General features: G+C 40.4%; 1 protein-coding gene across 5 annotated transcripts in view; it reads left to right on the forward strand.

The window, feature by feature from the left end:
• Positions 1–22,231, forward strand: part of grik2 (glutamate receptor, ionotropic, kainate 2) — a 214,171-nt gene that overhangs the window by 170,363 nt on the left and 21,577 nt on the right. For all 5 annotated transcript variants that reach the window (XM_020091417.2, XM_069537204.1, XM_069537206.1 and 2 more), the window contains exon 15: positions 12,471–12,696. In XM_020091417.2, the coding sequence (XP_019946976.2) occupies positions 12,471–12,696 (226 nt within the window). The remainder of the gene's footprint in view (positions 1–12,470; positions 12,697–22,231) is intronic.

The following is a 22,231-nucleotide window of genomic DNA, read 5'->3' on the forward strand; positions in this document are numbered from 1 at the left end:
CTACCTGTGACTAATTCAACACCGAAAGCAACTTCTCATCAACCGTCTCATGTTCAGCTATGCTAGGCAGGCAGTGGAGCAATCTGTTTACCACTTCCCTCCTGAGTGAATTATTAAGACAAATGTTGAATTAATTTCCAAAATACTTTCTTTAGATATGTAGTCAGTACAAAAATCCAGACAAATTCTGTCTATGATTCTTGCAATCTTTGAACTTTACATTTTGCATTAAGGGTAAACTGTTAAAACTTTGATGATTCTTTGACATTTTCATTTAATCATCAGATCAAAAACTGGATTTGTTTGTATTTTCATCCTGAAAAACGTGAACTTGGCTGGGCTTTGTAAATGATTCTGTGGCAGTTTGATTAAAAGTAGCTCAGTTTGTCTTCAGAATCAGCCTCAAATGGAGGATTATTCATTTATTTTCAAACTGACTTCTGATCAGGGTTATGAGAAGCTGGAAGCACCGAGATTGGTCACGAGTATCTCACTCGACTGAGATATACTGTAGTATACTATATATATATATATATATAGTCTACTATTTAAGCTTAAAGAAAATTACCACTTTGCTCAACCTGTGTGACCTTGCACAACAAAGAGATTAAGAGAAGTCCCAGGAGGGAAGGTCATGCTGAAACCCAGTAACTTCCTACTTTGAGGCTGAGCCACTGTCACCATGATCACATGCTGCTGTATTGTTTTGCCAGTGAAATGGCCTGTAACCATGCAGCAGTAACAGCTTTGCCCCTGCCAAGCCTCTGCGTGGTAATCCTCTCAGTGTAGGATCATACAGAATACCTGCTGTGTATCAAGGGTGTTGTGTTAATCCATCCAAGTTTTGAAAACTTCCCTGTACTAGATCTGTTTGCTTCAATTTCTTTTTTTCTTATAATTTTCCCACATGACATCCATCAGAGGCACTCGGACAGATTTGAGATTGTGCTTCTTTCCACACCTTTTATCATCCATCTGTGCAATAAGTACAAATGTGTTCGCAGGTCGTGTTCACACACAGGTTGTGATTCATGAGCTTGTTTTTGGTCCTCACACATGCTCACACCAGTGCATAAGAAAACTGCTGTGATGATCGTAGCACAGTCTCTTTATCATTTCACCACATGAATTAATGAAAACAACAGTTGGTGGAAGACGCAGCATATGTGATTTGTAATCGTCTCACCAAGGCTGAGGTCCCTCTGCATCCACAAGACACAGCCTCAGGTCAGACAGTCCAAGTCTTTTGTGCATTATGGGCTAGGTTGGTATTAAGGTATACAAGTGTTGCTGGTTAGAGTTTTTGGGTGGACTGGTTACTACTTGAGTTCTTTAATTTAATTAATCAGTTATTCTTAATTCAAAACTCAAAATTCAAACTAGCTGTGACAGTTGCTTTTTCTCTAATGTTAGTTTGTTTCTAATCAGTTGTTCAAAACTTGGTGAAACTTCATGACTATGGCTCCAACCAGCACCCATATCAAGGGCATTTATTGGCTTCATTATTGTAAAGTAGGAAGAAAGAAGTAGCAACATGACAATCTATCTTTTAAACAGTTTATGGTATTGCACAACAGCTTCTACCACAAGAGCCACTGGTTCTCTCTTTTTGTAACACGTAGCCAAGTCATTTGCCATTACTCTGTTTATGTATTAATGAATCCAGGTGGATGCAGAGAGCATTTGTCTTCCACTGAGTAAACACATTGTGTCCACAGATCCTTTCTGAGGAGTTAAAAACACACTGTTGGAATGATGGATGTCGGGCTTTGATCAGACTCATCATCAGTCTTTGTTGATTCAGTGCAGCATGTTCACAGATGATATGTGCCCGCATCACAATTGCTAGTCGAGACGGTGAAAGAATGGTAAAATACCTTTTGTTTGGGTAATTATCAACTTCTGCTCTAAAATACAAGTCTAATGGTGGCTAATTATGTAAATGTCTGCACAGGATATTCTCTGAAGCACTGAAGCATCTCACTCATCTTCGAAGCAGGGACATTCCCGGTGGACCGTCGCTACAATAACACTGAATAATTTAATAAGTAAACACACACCGCAGATGTGTCTTGCTTGTTAGCTAATAAAATCACATCTTATTAAAGACAGTGCTGGTTATTTCACCTTGTGTGTGTAATGGGCTGATGGCTGGTAGAGTCTAAGGGAGAGCCACCAGCCCTTTACACGGCCGTGGCACTGAGCTCCATGTCCCCAGGCTGTACAAGCATGACTTGTTTTACATTAGCCATAAGACAGATGGGAGGACACCCTCCAGTATGGTGATTACACCAAGCAGATGAAGCTTATTGGGATGATGTGTTTGATATACTGTTGAAGAGAGAGGCATTTGTCAAAAGAAGGGAGAGACGAATAAAACAAACGTGCTGCCTTACGGCTGTATCATCCGAAGTGATTGCATGGTTACATTTCACAAGAAAATTGCAGGACACCGCATATATTTACTATGATAAATTAACTTTCTAACAATTACTATGAATTTACATGAAATCCATGTCTGGCTATTTATCATGATAGAAGATAGAAGAGAAACTCTATGTAAGTCCCTCCTCAGTTTCATGAGTAATGTATCAATGCATTGTCTGTGGTTGATTTTAGAGCCAGTGAGTTTTATGATGTCACCTTTATACCTGAAAAATCATGTCACAAGTCTCTAAATGTCAAGATAAGGACATAGACTTGCAGGTTACCCATGAAAAAAACATTAATGCTTAATGTGTCCAAACATTTTTTTACAAATTTTACCCTTTGAACCGGACTGACGCAGTTTTCTTCAGCACCTGCATCCGCTCTTCTCAGAGACATTAACTAAAGGGTAATTACTCCATCAATTTCTGCTAGATCCCATATATTCAGGCACATGCAAAAATACAATGGAATACTGAAGGAGTAATAACTGCCTCATGTATGTGTAGGAGTGACAGTGGACTCTGATGAGAATGACCACCTCATTGTAGCGTGGCCACCAGTGCAGGGCTGACAGTCAGAGGTACACAGCTTTGAGAAGTTATCACCAGACTCTTCACTTTCTCCTATACAGGGAGTAAGGTGGTGCTTTGACAGATCCTAGAAAGCGAATTCATGGTGATCTGAAAGTCACTTTGTTTACCCTGTGTCGTAGCTGAGCTAGCAGCTCTACTAAAGACGCTTTCAGACCTGCCCTGAACTCAGCAGCTCTTCTGTGCTTTCTCTGGTGAAGGTGCATGAGTAAAAGCTAATGTCAGAGTGAGACACTCCTCAGTCTCTGCCTGGCCCCCTCGTATAAAGTCCTTAGCAATCCTGATGTGTGAACATAGCAGGGGATCCCCGCTGGATTCACATCAAGGGTGTGTGTGTGTGTGCGCTTGGTGACACTTCTAACGTGTGACAGATGCAAAAATGTGAAAGAAAAAAGAAAAAAATATCTCCCGATGAAAAAGGGGTGACACAAATGTAGAGGACATCGATGAAGAGAGTTTGTGGTGATGAGAGCTGACGCTGGTGTCTGTGTGTGGAAATCACGTGATGTCAAATGCGGAGTTCAAACGTCACTTCCTGCCTCTGTCTGCTGCTCAAGGCTGCTCCACCCGTCACCTCAATACTGAGGAGGATTTGATGCCTTTGTCAAAGTGTCTGTGCAGAGAACCTCCTGTTGCGTTGTGCATGTGTGAAGAATAAAGTCCGGATTTTATCTGCAGGTCATGTCTGAATATGGCTTAAATAAGGTTTTCCTGTGTGTGTGTGTGTGTGTGTGTGTGTGTGTGTGTGTGTGTGGACTGAGTTTTTAGATCCAAGCAGACAAACGTGAGCTAATTCTTTATTTAAGCATTGTTATGCTTCACAGCTTTACTGTTCTGGCTTAGTCCTAGCACTCTCATTAGTGTTGTTTTCCAGCAGAGCCCCTGAAGTTTATACTCTCAACGTTTTCACTTGGAGCTAATGATGTTTTTGTTTTAATTCCTTTCTGCTCAACCTCAAAATAATGCAACTTACGTTTGTCTATATATCTTTGTTACATCATATGTGCATTGTCAGTTGCTTTAGAACAACAATATGTTCTTGCTTAACACATCTCTTCATGGTCTCTGCCCCTGCAAAGAGCAACATTTCACACCACCACCCAGTGGTAGAGAAGGAATGAAATAATAATGCGATAATGTTCCTGAGCTACATTCTAGTATCTGATCTGACTCGGTTACAGTTGACTCTCTTCCAGGTTGAGCTGACAAAGCTACAAATGTGACTGAGTGCGGAATTGTTTTTTCCTTGTGTAGCCACTTGTGTTTAGTGTCAACACTGTATCATAAACAGTACGTGTAAAATGTGGTGCTCGAGAAAGCTTCAGAAAAGCAAAGTTGTTTTTTGTGCTGACAAAAAGTGTGTGCCATTTCCCTCCGCTTCCTGGATTCTTTTGATTAGGGGCCTTTGAAAACTATGCAAAACACTTTGGCAAGCAGAGAGCAGTTCAAGGCTACACTCGCACACACGCTAAATGCTGTGTGCACAAAAGCTAAACCACATTGTGTTTACTCGTTCACTTTCACTGGGATAACATCCGAAGTGCACACTCCAAGACGTCTACAGTAGCATCTCACACACACACACACACACACACAAACACACAGGAAATGTAAAACATCTAATTTCCCGACAGCAGTGAACATAACACACACTGGGTGTTATAAGCAGCAGTCTGAAGTTAAGAATCCATAACTAGTTGAAGGTTGTATTGCTTTTGGGTTTGGCAGCAGGTAAAAGTGCTGAAGGTAAATTGTCTGTGTTAATATAGTTTTTTGAGTCTGGATGGCCACTCAAAGATCTTTACATTAAAGTTTATCCACTCACTCAATCACCTTCATTCAGTGCATCTTTGCCCAGCACTTTCTCTATCCCACATCACTCATACACTTCCTGCACAGCCATCAGATCCACTTTGGCGTAGCAGATCATCCAAGGATCTTTGGATGATCCGCTCTACCTCCTGAGCCACAATCATCCCCTTATGAAATTAAGTCACCATATGATGTATTTTCAAATTAAACATTGTTTTAAATGTATACACGGCGAAGCAGATAGGTTAAACGTTATATTATTTAAGCGAGTACAGTTGGATTTATTGATTACCTCTGCAAGGAGATAATGTTTTCACCCCTGTCTGTTTGTTTGTTTGTTTGTTTGTTGGTTGGTAATTTATCCGAATTACTGAGCTACTGGCAAATTACACTACTGAAGAAATGTCCCTGATACTTGGTGGAAGAATGGGAAATGGGCCAAGAAAGAGCACATTCATATTTGGTGTGGTTTTGGACAAAGGGGCAGATCCAGGACAGGATGTTTTTAACATTTTCGAGGGAATTATGAGTTATATTTAGGGAACTGATATCTATGATTGTGTGTAATTTGATGCAGGTTGATTGAATATAAGTGGACCATTGGGCCTGAGGCTCTGAGTGCCAATAATATTCTTAAGTGTGCAAGTCGTGTTGTAAAAGCTGGTGTTTATAAGTCTTTTCCTCTGTGTTTTCTGTCTGTGGTACGAAATATGGCTGCTGCTGGAGCCTCTGATAGCATTTTAAAGATAACAGAGCAGGACACGACCAAAAGAGAGCACACAGGCACGCTGCTGTGTTGTTAGGCAACACGTGGTTGTTAACAATCTCTGTTCAGTGAGTTAAAACAAGTGCACCTTAAACTCCTTTACTATCTGCTCTGGGTCGAACTTCTCTGCTCGAGCATTGTCAATGCAAGAAAGTCCTCCATGCCTCCATGTCTGCGTCGCCCAAAGTTTCCAGCGCGCATCTGATCAAGCAACATCACGTGTATGATTTTTCTTTCCTTAGTCATTAGTTAACAAAGATTTTCTCAGTTTGTTCTGTTCACTAACCGCTAGGACTGACCCTTGTTCTTCCGGAAAGTCCATCAGTCAATGTAAAGATTCAGAGCTTGGTGTGGCAGTGGTGATCAAACCATAAACACTGTAAAACTGCAACTTCAAACATGCTTGTCGGATTGTTTAGCAGGATCTGAAACCTGTACTACTGGCTGGCTGCAGGGTTCAGGGAAGCAGCAGGAGGCAGATGTGAGAACTGTTCTTGATAATAGTGATTAAGTTAATTGGTGCAACAAAATTACACTTGTGAAAAATGCAGATATTAGTTTTATACTGACACAAACTGTAGAATTTTAAAAGACAGACCATTTTGTATGTCCTGAGAGGTGAGCAATGATTGCAAGTGTCGCGACAAACACGTGAGTGCTCAGTAATGCAATCACAGAACCATGATGTGCAAAATTCTGAGGTTTAATGAGAATTGAAAATGTTCGGAGGCCAAATAGTCAGCTTCACAGCATCTCAACTAGTGAGTGCAAATTAAGTTGGTCACAAATGACTTAAAATAACTTAAACACTATAATATGGGTCCAGAATCAATGTCGTATCATGTACTATGGAAATTGTAATAATGAATTTCACAGTCTCTTCTCAATGAATATTGTAAAACACTTTTTTGCGAATCTCTTACAACAGAAGACATGGGAAGATTACTGTGCACCTTTGCGTCTGGTTCCCCAAGGTCCTGGAGCTCAGCTTCGGTTTGATTTGTTGTTTTGTTAACTCTGCACTGTTGGCTAGAACATCGGCTCCACAGCTACAGTACTGAAAGCTGTTATACGATGTATCAGGACTTGCAGACTCGCTCCCACTCCACCACCTCTACTTGCACAGAGAGGAGGAACAAATACATGTCTTGTTTTCACATAAGAAGGTAACATTCATGTACAGAGATGCTCTAACTATCTGAGGGTTCCTGCAGGGATTGTCTCTGAATCAGAAGTGGACTTTAAGTTTTTGTTAGGAATTTAAAATTGAATGAAACTTATGCCACATCAGTGTGATTAGAAGGAATGCAGTGCTGATACCTGGGACATAAACACATGTATACGTTGTGGAAAAACTGTTGGAGAATCTCATGAAACATTCAGTTGCAGTTAAAAAAAGAAGGTGACCAAACATCAAGTTTAGAGCAGTGTCAGATCTGAATACATATATATTACTTTTGACAATCACACCTTGCACATTTTCAAAGCATAACCTAAAGAAACTACCTAAACCTCTGTCTGTCTCTTGTTCTGTGTGTCTGTATGTGAAATTAATCTCGTGAACCTTTAATCTTAAGGATGTCACATTCTGAAAGTGTTTTCTTAGTGGTCATGGGAAACGCAGTGCTGACTTTGGTGCAATTTCAACAGGTAAAACATTCAATATTAATGTTATAGAGAATGTGCCGCACATAGATGCACAGCTTTTATTTTAAAAAGATTTAAACGGAAGCTGAAGATTGTATTGATTGCTTAACTTGTCTCTGAAATAGCATAACTGCTGTTTTATTTCATGAAAAACATTAACTATAAAATCTTTGTTGCAGATAAACCAGGTATGATAAACTCAAAGTTTTAAAACTTCACAGCACTATAGACTGTTCATAAAAAGCTCTGCACACAACATCCAGCACATAAACAATAAAGAGTGACAGTTAACTGAGGATTCACTAATGAAGAGGAATAATTTTGAAGTAGCTCTGGAGCATTTACAAAGGTTTAAATGGGCACTGCACTGGTGCTAATATTATGTTATTTTATTTATCTCTGTTTGCTGATGTTTCAAATTATTAACAGACTAACACCATAGTAAATCTAATATTAACATTAATAGCTCAGCAGCCACTTACTTGTAATGTCGTTTAGCACATCATTTAGCACGAGTGGCTTGCATGGTCTTTTAATAGGCTTTTAAACAGGAATTAACATAATGTGTCAAGGCTGACTTGACAGTGATGCTGAGGAGCTCCAGTGAGAAGAGATTCCCAGCTAAAAGTTACTCATTTAAGAGTCAGTTTCAAATATGTGTTAAACGCTGAGAGAGAATAACGATAATTTACACAACTACTAGAACTTTCTTGTTTTTTTCCTGGTGCAAACCAGAGGAATTAACAAACACCAAGTCATCCATCGACAGTTCAAAAGGTATCAGAGAATTAAATTAGGTAAAATACAAGTGTCAGTTGGTCTCCAGCTGTGTTTTGCGGTTGAGCCTCCAAAGTGCTGCCATTAGTGAAACAGTTCGTGTCTTACATGATGACCTGCTTAGGCTGATATCAGTATTTACAATTATTCATATTAATAATAATTAATATAACAATTCAAATCAAATTTTGTTCTTAAGAAAGAAAAAACTACAAGTGAGGAATCCTTCTCCCAGGATGGACAGAAGAGCAACAGATGCCACATGTAACAGAGCAAATGAACATTCTTGAGAAAATGTAAGTGTCTAACATCACTGGAGAGGTGTATCAATTTTTAAAGTATGTGGACAAAGTCAGAGATGAAGGGAGCAGGTATAATGACAGAGGTATTACCAATAATGGTAGTATATGTTGGCAGGTATGTTGTAAATCCAACCAATTTAGATGAGATGATAATATCAAGATCAGCGGCCACCACTATCCATGATCATCATACACAGGCATGATGCGACAGCAGCCACAATGCAACATCTACAAGGACTCCAGGGAAGAAGTCAAGTTTTTATTTTATAATCCATAGTGTCTTTCAGCTTTTGCATACAACTATACTGAATAACAATAAAACAGATTAGAACAAATAGGTTTGCTCACATACAACCATTTACCTTTGCATAACTATGCAATTGTCTGTTCATGATCAGAAACTGACAGAGCAGCCTCTCTCCCTCTCTCCAGGTATCCCCCTGCATGCAGTGGAGACTTGATTGCCCCTCCCAAACACACCTTGTCGGGCAGCTTTTCTCCTTGATGACAAACATAACAAATAAGACTGCAGAACAAATAACATGCATTCTATGTAATGACAAATTAGTCATGAAGAAACAGGCAGGTCAAAAGTTTGATCAGGAGGCTCTCATCCTTAACAGGCTCTCTCTCTGATTCTGATGATGATGAAATCAAACTCCTGTTGTTTTCATAATGCAAATGATAATCCATCCAATCCGTGATCTATACTGCCTATCCTTTGAGGGTCGTTGGCGGGGTTGTAGCCAATGCAAATGATGAAGCTTATGCAACAGAGTTATATATGAAGGTAACTTTCATGCTGAATTGAAACACCGTGGCTGCTATCATGTCTTATCATAGGTCTTGACTTTAAAACTGACATAAGTGTCAAATTATCTGTCCAGTGCCGACATTGTTTATATAAAAAAAACATGTGTGCCCATCTGAGCAACCATATTGTGTGTGTGTGCCTTTACAAAGAAGTCCTGTCTTGGCCTAAGGTTTGTTGGGTGGCCACTCGCTATCAGCTGCTGTTCCACTTTGTCTCAGGTGTGTGCTGTTCACACTGTCACACCAGCAAAGACATCGGATTTGGGCCATTTGAGCCTGCAGTCTAAACGCAGCCAAAGTTTAAGAATCTACATCACACAGACCAGTTACTAGACAGTGTCACAGACCTGAGCAGTAACAGAGGGGATTTCTCTTCCACCACGTGGACATAATAAAGACTCATTGTGACTTCAGCTGCCTCTTTTGTCCTCATCAGCCCACATCACTCGCTGCTGGGGGCCTTTCATCTCCTGTGTTGGAAGCTGTTGATGAGCCTGCACAGTGACTGTGCTTTTTATGTCATTCACAGCTTAAATCTGCAGCACAGATCTGAATACAGGAGGAGAATGAAAGCATTGCTTATCTGTGGCCACTTGAAAATGATAAAGGGATTAACCAGAGGTGTTTGTAGAAGCATGGAACAGTGAACAAAAGAGGAGAGGACAGCAGTCTTCATCACAAGCAATCAGATGATAACTTTAGCAGGATGTGTTCTCTAAATATTTGCCAGTCCCTCATAGTGAATTTAAAAAATGAATGTGTCACAATATCAACTGATCCGGTGGAATAGTCTGCTTCACATGGAACAATGTATTCTAATAGGTGATTGTGAAAGTAGGCTTAAACAATCACTTTTCCAGCCTCTTCTCTTTTTAGAATATAGGACAATATGTTGAATATCCCTTCTACGTATGAAGGTCTTCTGCACAGTTTAGGTTACCAACTACCGGTAGACGTCAGCAGGTGTTAGTGGCCACCAGTGGATGTTAGGGACATAACTTCAGTTGTACACCTCAGGGTTATCAAGTGTTTTATCCTTGTAATCAATGGTACAGGCCGAACCTGAGGGAACGCTGAGACTAAAGGTAAATGTGATGTATCCATAGATGGCAAATGTAAAATGATTGGGTAAGATACACATCACTGTTGTTTGGTTGTTTTTCAGAACCATGGATAGTTCTATAACTACAGACAACAAGCTGAACTGTCCATGGTTCTGAACCAACAGTCAAAAAGTAGTCATGGGTCTGAAACAGATCGATACACAGACAGTGCGTTGTTTGGTTTCTTAGCCTGTTTCCTTTTTCATGGTTTTAGGTAAAACATTAACCACTTTTGAGATGCACTCGGTGACGCTTTCTCTCCCCTGACCCCTCACACTCCCTGTGTTTCTGCACCTCCTCAACACTGCTTTTAAAACATTTATGTTTCATGACTGTGAACTAAGTGAACTAGTCGCTTCTTGTTTCTTTTATATGGACATGAATGAGTTAAATAAACACTGTGGACTAAAGTGACTGACATTAGCTTGAAAACTTTAGCTATAGCTAATGTAGATTGCAGTAAATTAGTTGATACAGTAACACAAAGGGACTCTGTTGGACCACACTGCACAGGTCACAGTCATTTTGATGACACACAATTGCCAAGGTGATTATATTTTAGTTTTCAAAAAAAGGGGACATAGTGAACAGTAAAATGTTACTACTGCTGGTGGTCTCTTGTTCTCTCTGACTTTCATCAGGCGTAAACATGGCCTTTCAATCACATCATGAAATGGCGTTGTTTTCAATACCATGCAGTGCCTGTTTTAAAAATCCCTGCTTGGAATGGGCTGTTTGCTCATCCCATGGAAACATTGATTGAAGCTTTCTTTCTGTAACTGTGAAAGTGACCTGCAGTAGTTGAGCCAAGTAAATACCTGCTGCTGAACTCAGCTCACAGCACCCTGAAGCCTGCGCTGCTGCACCAAGAGCCGCTCGCCTGTTTATTCAAAGTTCAGTGAAACTTGACTCTGTACTCAGAACCTGTACTGTATTGCCATTGTCTTGAACGACCTGCTGTCGTGATCAACAATGGCACTTGTGTTGAGTCTCAGCTGCTGCTACTACAGAACATACATACATTAATATTGAATGCATTGTGTGTTCAACTAGCACCAAATTCAACACTGCACTTCCATGGGCTCTTAACAATATACATGCCAAGTGAGAAGCTGATGAAAGTTTCAGGGATTTTTGTAATTATTAGATAGACAAAAAGTTATATCAGGCATGTGTAGGTTATGCATCACCTCTCAAATTGTCAGTTTCCACTTGATGGACACAATGATAACATAAGAAAGGCCACGGTGTTTTCTGAGCCTCTGGTTTAAACAATGTATGCCACATGGTTATTGGAATGCAGGAGAGAGACACATGTCCCCCCACAGAGGACAAAAATGCAGCACTGGGTCTCAGGATGAAGATGTTCATTGTCTGCAACCATCACATTTTCCAAGATCTCTTAAACGGTTTTAGTGTAATCAGCTCTGGATCCCTTTGTGGCGGCTCTAGGAAGCCCGCCTCAGCGCTCTGCCTGACTTCAGAGTATTGGTGGTTATCTGACTCTCCGTGTATTCACAGCCACTGCTCTCGCCTTATCAGCAGTCTGGAGCTTGCATGCTCAATCGCCTGATTTGTCAAGGGTGACTCCGAAAGATTCTGATAGGCACTCCACAAATCACCCAGTTGATCTAAAATATCGACCAGCCACAAAAAGTCATTACACACAATAATGGCGGGCAGGACCTTGAAGATGTGACTTAATTAGGTTTCAAATGGCTTCAAAAATGCCTTCAAATCTGCTCCCCTGGAGAGTTATGTGCTCCTGGATTTTTTCTCAGTGATTACAGGTGTAGAAAGTGAGGCACACTGCTACTGACAACCCTGCTGCTGCTCCTAACTATAGGTGATAGCAGCAGCACAGACGGCAGAGATTTGCAGTCACACAAATGCACACTGCTGCTGCTATTTAGCAAGCATGTCTGCCTCAATCTGTATTTTCCTCACCCACCGGATTAACTATAATAACAGATCCCTCAGCTGGAGCTACAATAAAAGTGTTTTGTTTTCTTTTTCTCTGGCTTTGATTTGGCCTTTAGTCACTCAGGACCTTATAACTGCTGAGATGAATATAATTTATCATTAACCCCAAAGTAGGACTTCACTTCCTCTGATCACTAGCTTTTTTGATTAATGGTTGCGAGACAATAAATTTGAGATGGATTTTTTTGTGTCTAAGCAGTTGGGATGTGTTTTCTTTCTCAAAGTTCTGTTCGTTGTCTCCTCACAGAAAACCAAGATCTCTACGTACGATAAGATGTGGGAGTTCATGAGCAGTCGGAGGCACTCGGTGATGGTGAAGAACATTGAGGAGGGCATTCACCGCGTGCTCACCTCTGACTACGCATTCCTCATGGAGTCCACCACCATCGAGTTCGTCACACAGCGCAACTGCAACCTGACCCAGATCGGAGCCCTGATCGACTCCAGGGCCTACGGTGTCGGAACCCCAATGGGTATGTATCCTATAAATCTAATACACTGTGTCTGCTGAGGCCTGACATTACCTGTTATGCATGTTACATTCAAAGCATACACATTAAAAAACTACTGGCTACTCAATTATTTCAGAATTGGCTACAGTTTTAATTCTTCAGAGAAAGGTGCTGTCTTCTTTGACACAAGCACACTTGTAGTGTAAATCATGTTATATTTTAGAGTGTGTATACAAAGAGTCTTGTTTAATTGATGACATGGTGGTGACTTAGATAATGCTTCATGGGAAAACTCCAAATTAAGCCTGTGATGAAGATCAGAAATTTATTAACCTTTCTATAAAATGTAAATGTAATGTCTGTTGTTACAAATTAAAACCTCTGTTAACTGTATTCGGTGCTTTTACGCTGCACCACATGCCTGAGGGTGACCTGTGTGAGGGAACAGAATCCTGGGGCGATCTCCAGCAGGCAGAGGAGCTGTCTGACATAAATAGTGGGATGAACAGAGAGGGTGGCTCCACAGCAGACTGTCATAATCCCACAAACACAGTGAGAAAATAAACCTTTCTGGTTACTCTTAAGAAACAACATAATATTTGTAAAATATAAAAACATAGTACAGGAACTTGTAGTGTATCATGGGAGTTTTCTATCTGGTCTGGTTCAGTAAATTCTCAGTCAGTAGACACATTCATATTCTGATTTTACAGACAACAGTCTGAAAAAGATACGCACATGTAAATAGCATGTTCTGATAATAAATAATACTCCAACCTTAATCACATTGTGTAGACATATATACATCTTAATCACATTTTAACATACTGTTGGAGTTTTCACATCATATTGCTACAAAGACATACAACAGTTACCAACTCCCTGATGACTCCTTGGTTCGAGTGTCATTATCAAAATCAGACTATGCATGTTACACAAACAGGAACATGGATGGAATGTTCCATTCCAATCTTGAGCAAACATCGTGATCACAACTGAGCTTATTCTTTAGTCACAATATAGCTGCTTATGTAAATGTATCAGGCTCATGGATGTTTTTACATTGTTCCTCCTACAATTCAAAGAACAAGGTTGCTATAAGTTACTCTGTGTTATACATAATAGAAAAGACATGCAAATCAAAAAAATATGGAAATCATCCATTATCTGCAAGATGCTGAGTGTTAGCCTTCAGTAATCTCCCTCTGTAGAGGGCAGATAATATCCAGTGGCTGTATTGTCCTGACAAACCAGGGAAATGTCATCTGGGACACGGAGTGTTGGCAAGGTCGTTCGCTGCTGTTTGTGTATGCTCTGCTGCTCACACACACAAAGTAATTTGAGTGACTGTGGCTGTGTGTGAAAACAGTGGAGGTAGGCTATATTTTCTTTGTGTGATTGCATTTCCTGACTGATGTGCGCCTCTTGAAGGTGTGTGTGTGTGTGTGGATACGCATTTCCCTAGGTGACTGTGTACTTGACGATGGCATAGAACTTACATTGCATGTGTTTTACTGCTTTCTGTGACTATATCATTTATTCATATTATACATGTTGTTGTGTGTGTGTGTGTGTGTGTGTGTGTGTGTGTCACTAAAAGAAAGAAGGGAAACTTACGAGAGTGAAGGGAATGTAGTGAAAGTGAATGCACCGCACAGCTGTTGTACTTACAACAAAAGAAAGGAGGGGTGTTTGCATCATTACTCCCTGGTGGCCCATTCACATGCAGTCAGGACAAGGTATTTAAATTGCTAAATCTACCCTTTTATTACCTTTTACCATATGCAGCCTGTATTCTCACATGGTCGGGTCATTTAGCATATATTTCTGACAGAGAGTAGGTGTTGGACTGCATTAGTACCTGGGCTCTGATAGAGCTGTAGCACTCGGTGCTCGGCCCCTTGGCACCTCCCTCCGCTCAGTAATGGACAGACATAGTTCACCTCCCAGGTGTTAGTCATTGTCAGTCTAATGGTGTGTTTCCATCCATTTAACACCTACTGGCAAATCCTGTTAATTCTCAGGACAACACTCAAACGTATTAAGGGCTTAAAAACAAAGACAGATCCTGTATGTGTCACTTAATGGTAGTTTTTCACTTCAACTAGGCCCATGTTATATATTTTGTTGAGTTGCTTCCCTTCTCTTTCAAACCAAGATAATTATTCAAGGTATTGATCTGTTTCATTTGGTCACCGGCTGCCAGAAGCATCAAAATTGACACTTCATCCAATGTTTGGTGCAGAGTTATTCATGATAGACTTCCTAGATCTTGTTTTTTGAAGTTTATAATTTATAGAGACACATGAGCAAGCAGCTTGCAGCCCCTACATCCTGTGTCCAAAGTGCTTCAGAGAAACCTGGATTCATTTATTAATTGATATGATACTGGACAGTTCGTTTTGGAGAGAAGACCCATGTATAGAATTTAGCTCTGGGTTAAAACACCCTCAACAATGAACACTGAAGGGATTCCAAGAATGTGATGAATGACAGAAAAGTAGTAGAGTTAAGTAGTTGAGTTAATGACAACTTAAAAAACTGTTATTTGCACAAAGCATTGCAATATAATAAAATATTTTTTTCTATTGTTATTAGTACTGTACCTGAGGCTGTGACTCAGTTGGTTGTCCCTTAATTGCCGGTGTCCTAGTGTCCACACTTTGAAGTGTATTTCAGCAACATGCTGAACCCCAACTGCTCCTGTGATCTGGCCAGTGCCGTACATTGTAGCCAACTGTGTGTGTCTGTGTGTGAGACAATAGCAAGTTGTAGTAGCACACAGTGGTGAGTGTATCAGCAGATTGACGCTTAGAAGTGTTACAGTCCAGTAAACTTCCATGAACGTGGTTGGAGGTAATTGTCGCAGAACAGAAAATGAACCAGTGATTATGAAGCAGCTGATGCACATCAGTCAATACTTTAAAATGATTATACTGCTATGCTTACAAACATATGATGTTAAAAATATATAATATTCAAAACATAAATTCAATGTTAATGGCTTAAAAAGTCTGTCTAGAGTAAATCCACATAACACAGTCACACATGCCAGAAAAGAAGATAGACTTCCTAGGAGTAAAGACAAAGAAAAGTGATTGTTTACTTTATGTCTGTCTAAGTTGATTTCTCAGCACCTATATGATAGATAGATGGATGTCTAGAGAGATAGATTTGTCTGTCCCAAAGCGACAGAAATTCTCCTTTTGACAGGGCTCAACAATACACAGATAATTCCGGTCATCATGGGAATTTAGGAACTGTGTTTTTCCATGAGTGTCCGCTGGGCGCCGGGCAGGGGATCGTCTGCCCTCCTCAGTCTCACAGTGATCAGATTATATTTTGTTTTTTGTAGAAGCCTGCATGTTTGGCTATATTTACTGTGCTTAATGACCCCAAAGCTGTGTTCTTACCGACTAAGACACAAGGATACTCTCTTTGCGATCATTTTCCGTGTTTATGAGTTTTTTGATAGCCTGTGTATATTTCCAATAGGTTGTTAAATGGAGTCCCCGCATGTACTCCCATCACAGGTTTTATTTGCTCGTTTTGTACAGGCAGTGTTCTGTCTCCTCCTCTGCCCTGGCTGTAGTCTCACGAGGCTCCACATTATTCCTCATCCTCCCTTTCTCTTTGTGCCTCTCCCCGATGACCATCAATCTTCATTTACCTTCATTAGGCTGCATTAATCAAACAGGGCAAAGGGGAAGTGTCTGCGCCACCTGTCAGCGGCCTGCTGTCCTCTCCAGTCGTCTGTGCTGCTGCTGGAATGCTGCAGCTTCCCCCTCGTAAACATCCTGAATGCAATTCCGTGTGAGACAGAACATCTCCAGTGCTGTGACCTACAGCGGCGTACTCCACCCTAACCCTTAATCCTGCTCCACCACTTTCACCACCTCCTAAACACACTCTGGTGTGTGCGTGCATGTGTGTGATAAGGAAGAATATCAGACAGAGAGTTCCGACAAAGGGGGGGGGGGGGGGGTGTGCAGAGGGGACATTCATTCTGTGGAAGTCTTCCATTTAAATAGATTTTCCACTGTTTCCAAACTTGCAGTACATCACTTATGTGTGTGGTGATGAGAGCTGCAGTGATTGATGACAGGGAGAGGAGAGGCGCATTGAAAGAAAGTCGTATAGGATTATTAATTGGAAATGTGGTATCTGCTATAGGGTGCACATAATAGAGAAAAGCTGAAAAGACAGAAAGAAGAGTCTTTAGCTTTTGATTTCAAACAAATTGTGTGTATTTATACACCACTTAACTTCAAAGAAGGCGTTAAGGATTATTTGAAGAATGTATTATTCTGTCAAACTACGAGGTCATTTTAGTATTCAGGAAACGATGAAGAGTTTATATAATTGAAACAGCCTTTCAACACATTATAATACACCTGGTTAAACAAAGTTAAACCTGAGGGTTGCTATGCTCAATACTCACAAGGCATCTGAAATAATTACTACAAAACTACAAACAGTTAGGAAGGATGACGACTATCTAACTCCATGCTGCCTGTTTACATCACAAAGGGGTTGGAGTGGTGTTATTCTCACAGAACCTCCAGCTGCTGTGGTTGTATCGTATTTTAGAGCTGCTCTGTTTGGATTTCTCTCTCATTCATTATGTCAGTTACTGATACGACTACGAGGGTAATTCATCTTCCGACACCTTGGCAGATAAATATATAAGTAGATGTTGACGTGTGTTCCGCTCTGTCAAATGAGCACACGCAAACTGTGCTTGGAATGGATAAAAGCCTGATGTTCAGACTATGACCATGCAAAAACATTCTGTTTAACATATTTAATTATTGTTCTCCATGAAAGAGTTGCTTTTGAGGCTTTCTCTTACTTGTCCCCTTGAGATGGAGGAGATGTTGGCAGCCTTGTATGATTTTGTATGATGAAAATGATCTCACATACATTTTGAATTTTTAGGTATATTTCTTTACATATTACATATTTACATCCTAACACGCACACATTATCAGGAATCACGAGAAAGTTCCAGAGTGTCAGAAACAGAGCATCTTTGTCACCATAGCAAATCAGTCACAACGGCCTGGCCTCTGCCAGCAGAGCCTCTGACCACTGAGCAACATGCATGGGTATAGATTATCAGATCTGTGGATATTTTCCACTTTCCTCTCAACCGTCTGAATAACTCACTGCTGTATGGTGCTGCTCTTGATCTGTGTTAAACAATCAGGAAGACAATAAAGAACACTCACCGAGCACTCACATGTACACCTTGTTTTCTGCCTGGTGCTGATAACTGACACCAACAGCAAACCGCATGTTCCTGCTGGGGACACACTTCCATGCTAACTTGCCACCTTAACGCACCAGGTGCACCAGCAGCCTCTGACTCATTCTGATGATGACAGACCTCGGCCTGTGTTTGCATTGACGTGTTTTGATTGTTTTCAATTAAACCTGATTTGATTGGCTGGTGCCTCCCCTGCTGCTGGCTTTTCTCAACTTCTTCCAAACACAGCTCAATAAGTGACGTTTGACAACACGTGGGGTCACGACATTCAAAGTTAATGAAGCACAGTTTCTGTTGAGGCCTCCTCATACATGAGTGCTCTGTGATACTTCTGTGGTGCGATGGGACTGTTCAGCTCAATGGAAAGGACATGAGAGTGATTATTATCAACACAAATAAATAACAGTATATTAACACTTTGTTTGGCCTCATACTTGATGTGTGCCTTTATGCTGTAGGAGACAAAACAGCAGGTGCTGTACACTTAAACTCCTATCTCAATGTTTATTTATTTCTCAAAGACAGTAGACAGTATTTTAAGATGAAACACAAATCAAGAGTCTAACCTTTAAGTTGCAGAATATGTAATGGTTTCCACAAAACCCTGGTGTATAATCATGTAAAAAACACCATGTATTCTCTCTTCTTTGAGTTTTTAAAACTAGATGCTCTAGATGCTGAGGGAGACCAGAAACACCTGAACCACTCTCTAGTAAGGTAGGAAGACATGTTTTCAGGGTCAGGTACTGCAGCACATTTAAATCTTTTTTTTTTCTTCATTCAGACAAAGCGTTGGTGAGCTATAACTCCACTCAGATCTTGCAGATTACTATATGTCTCATTCTGGATTGAGTATGGCCTGCTCCACTCTACACTCTCCCCTGAACTGACAGGTTAAATGGCTCTTTTATGGACATACATGCAGAGGCCTGTGATTTACATTCTGCCAACTACCAGCCAGACTGATGGCAAGATGCTCCGTACAATTTCAGTCTTCACCTAAGCACGGCACTGTGTGGACCGCCGTATTTGTATTCAAACAGCAAAATGCAGAACCAGATTTTCAGCAAAATGTAAATATACTTTTCATTTCCCAAAGTCTTGCATCACTGCCATCTGATAAACCCCATGATGCCATTTGTATAATTTGATACATAAGGGTTCTGAGAACTCAACACCATCAGGATCAGGCATTATCTGAAAAAAACACAAGTTTTTACACAATTTGGCTGATGTAGTGAATAATCAGGATATACAGTAGGCAGCTGTCTGACTTAACAAATTCAATATAAAAAGGAAAGTGGCCTCATTCTTTTGGATCATGTAGCAAATTTTGAGAAAGATAAGATCATTATTATTCCAATGAAAGATGTAAATTTCATAATACAACACATCTAATGATGAGCATTCAATCAGATGTTGAGAGCTATACAGTGAGTCAAGGAGGATGAGTAGAAAAGTACCACAATAAGCAGTTTTAAGACATTTTCTTTTTTTGATAAATAACCAATATAATATATCATTTTGAGGTGCACTGCCATCAAATGAGATGAATATATTGCAATGCAATACAATGCATGAGTCTATTACTGTATGTGTAAGTACAAAACAAAAATTAAAGAATGCAGTACATCATTTATAAAACGTAAAATAAATCTGAGAAAACAAGCAATTCAGATAAATTCAGTTCTGTGAACACCTGAGGTATTATAAAAAATAACTCATTTAAACATCTCAGTTTTAAAAATGTATATTTAATATGTCTGGCTTTTCAGGGTAAAACCTCTTCTCAATGGTGCATTTTTCAACAGATGCTGTTTAATGTTTAGAAAATAATTATAATAATGCAGCATGTGATCAATATGTGATTTGAACTCGGCTAGGAGGTGGATGACTTTAACTGACAGCATCTGTCCCTCAAGGGGACTGTGGACATTTCTGAAGTGTAATTATTCCCTGACCTGACTTGCTTAACAAGTGTGAAGGACAGTTGTGTTATTAAGGGTGTTTATGTGCCAGACTATTTCATTGCCATGTTGTTGTCACTGTGAGGCAGGTAGTTATCAGGTAGTAGCATGAGATCGATAGATGGATGGATTTGGAATGTAGTAGAACACATTGTCAGTAACATGTGCAGCTGATAAATCTGGAGGCACTAGTCTATCTTATGTAGTCAAGTCAACACTGAGCCGAATCTCTGAGGAATTCTTTCCGACATCTTGTGGAATTCGTGCCTAAGGCTGTTTTGAGAGCAAAGGTTTACTCTGCTCATATGCTTATAATCATTAGCGAAGAAGCAGTGTAGAAAACATTCAGCGTCTTACTTCCACTTGGTGCTGAGTGTCACTGTCACTGGTTACAATAAGACACATACAGGTGGTTTGTTGAATTAGCTTTAAATAGTTGAGCTGTTAACAGGCCTAAATTGAACTTGGCTGTTGTTGGTTTGTGTGCTCTCTGCACGCACGCAACTGTCAGTGCAGGTTGTGAGAGAACAATTCCCAGTCCGTAAGATCAATTTGCAACAACAAGTGTTTCATTATACGTCACTGTTTCATTCTCCAATCATTAAATGAAGCTGTTATATCTTTAAACTATGACTTTTAGCATTTGGGACAAAAAGATGATAAAAAAATCAAGGTATGTTAGATGAACTGTTCTACAGATTATGTCTTTGTGTGCGATTCATGGAGCTAGTTCTGGGACCAGGAGCATTTAACTACAGGAAATGATTAGACCCACTTCACTTGAAGCAGGACAATAGATGACATAACTGCGGGACCAACATACAGCTTAGTGGCGTCCACATAGCAAGAAATTAATTTATTATCAATGCACAATTTGTCTGAGCCGTAGCATGCACATAGAGCTTTATTCCTGTATCCCATTTATTCACTATGGGACACCGCAGAGGAGAGCAGGTAGTCATCCCCAAGCACAACAGAGAAGGACATGTTAGACAGACATGAGACAGACCAAGAGCCACATCACTGCTGCCAACATACAGTAGTTTTTCAGATGGCTGATGAAGACATTGGGGTCTAATTTTTCAAAGGCCAGAGAAAATTAAATTGGAGCCTACATCAGTGGTAAGTATTTAGTCTTAAGGTGAACTTCACTAGAGCGGTACCAGTGCTATGTGTTGAGGCATTTTATTTTTATAATATTGGCTAAAACTGGCAGCTTAGAGATGGGTGTAAATTACATTACCTCGACTAAAAACAGAAGAATCCTTATTTGTAGCTGAGTATAAAGGCTGTGATGTTGATAGAACCTTGAAGTATCAGAGCCAAGGCCAAGCTCACAATGCCATCTGGCTCCCCATATGAAATGGTGGAAGATCTGATGGTGTGCAGTATATTTTACAACTCTAATATAAAGCCCATTCACAAAGGCAACACTGTTGATCTCTTTTCCGCAGAGCAACAGTCAGTCGGTCAGGTGGCATTAGACTTTTGCCAAAAACACGGCTGGCACAGCGCAGCACAGGTCTTGACTGTATGACTCAGTAATCATTTTCATCCTGCACATTTGTTTTGATCAGGCAGAGTGGGCCCAGTTTCAAGGCTGCCTGTTTCTTGTTGTAGCGAGTGATTTATCTGACACACGTTGGCTTATTGTTCCACTCCGGAGCTGAAGGGAATGCACCTACTCTAGATGACAGTGAATAACAAGGACCGGAGCACAATTCACATTCACCATCACCATGGTGATAGATGCTTTTGAAACACGCTTGGCGGCTTGCTCTGAAATAAAGAGTCCGATACCGAGCCCTTTAGGAGAGATGAAGGACAGAGGAGATATTTAAGCGTGTGAACACGGCCTTGTGACTGCAGCCACACCACCACCAGGCTGAGAGCTGCAGCTCAAAGCTCCAACACGGGACTGCACTTTATTATTGTCATTTTTTAGAGAGTCTGTTGGGGCCACTAAATAATATGGTAGCTAACTGGTGCTGCATACTAACTACTAATCACAGACTGCTGCTCCACCAGAGCTACACAATGATAATGTTTTCTAATCTGAACATGTTTTCCTCTCAGTGCTCAAGGGAGGGTTCATTTTAAGTGTTTGTGATAATATGTGTTATTAGTTGTTTTTTTTCTTTCTTTCTTTTTTCTTTTTTTTTAAATTAGTCTAGCAGCATGTAAATCCTGCTTGCAGCATATAGGCTGTACCACAGGGAGGTTTGTGGAGTGTGATTTTTTCTTACAAGTCTTTACCCTTCAGGTTTAATCAGGGATCTCAACGTGTGACTGGTTTTGATCAGCAGAGCAGGGGAAGGTG

This window comes from Paralichthys olivaceus, chromosome 13, assembly GCF_024713975.1.
Source record: "Paralichthys olivaceus isolate ysfri-2021 chromosome 13, ASM2471397v2, whole genome shotgun sequence".
NCBI classification, from domain to species: Eukaryota; Metazoa; Chordata; class Actinopteri; order Pleuronectiformes; family Paralichthyidae; genus Paralichthys; species Paralichthys olivaceus.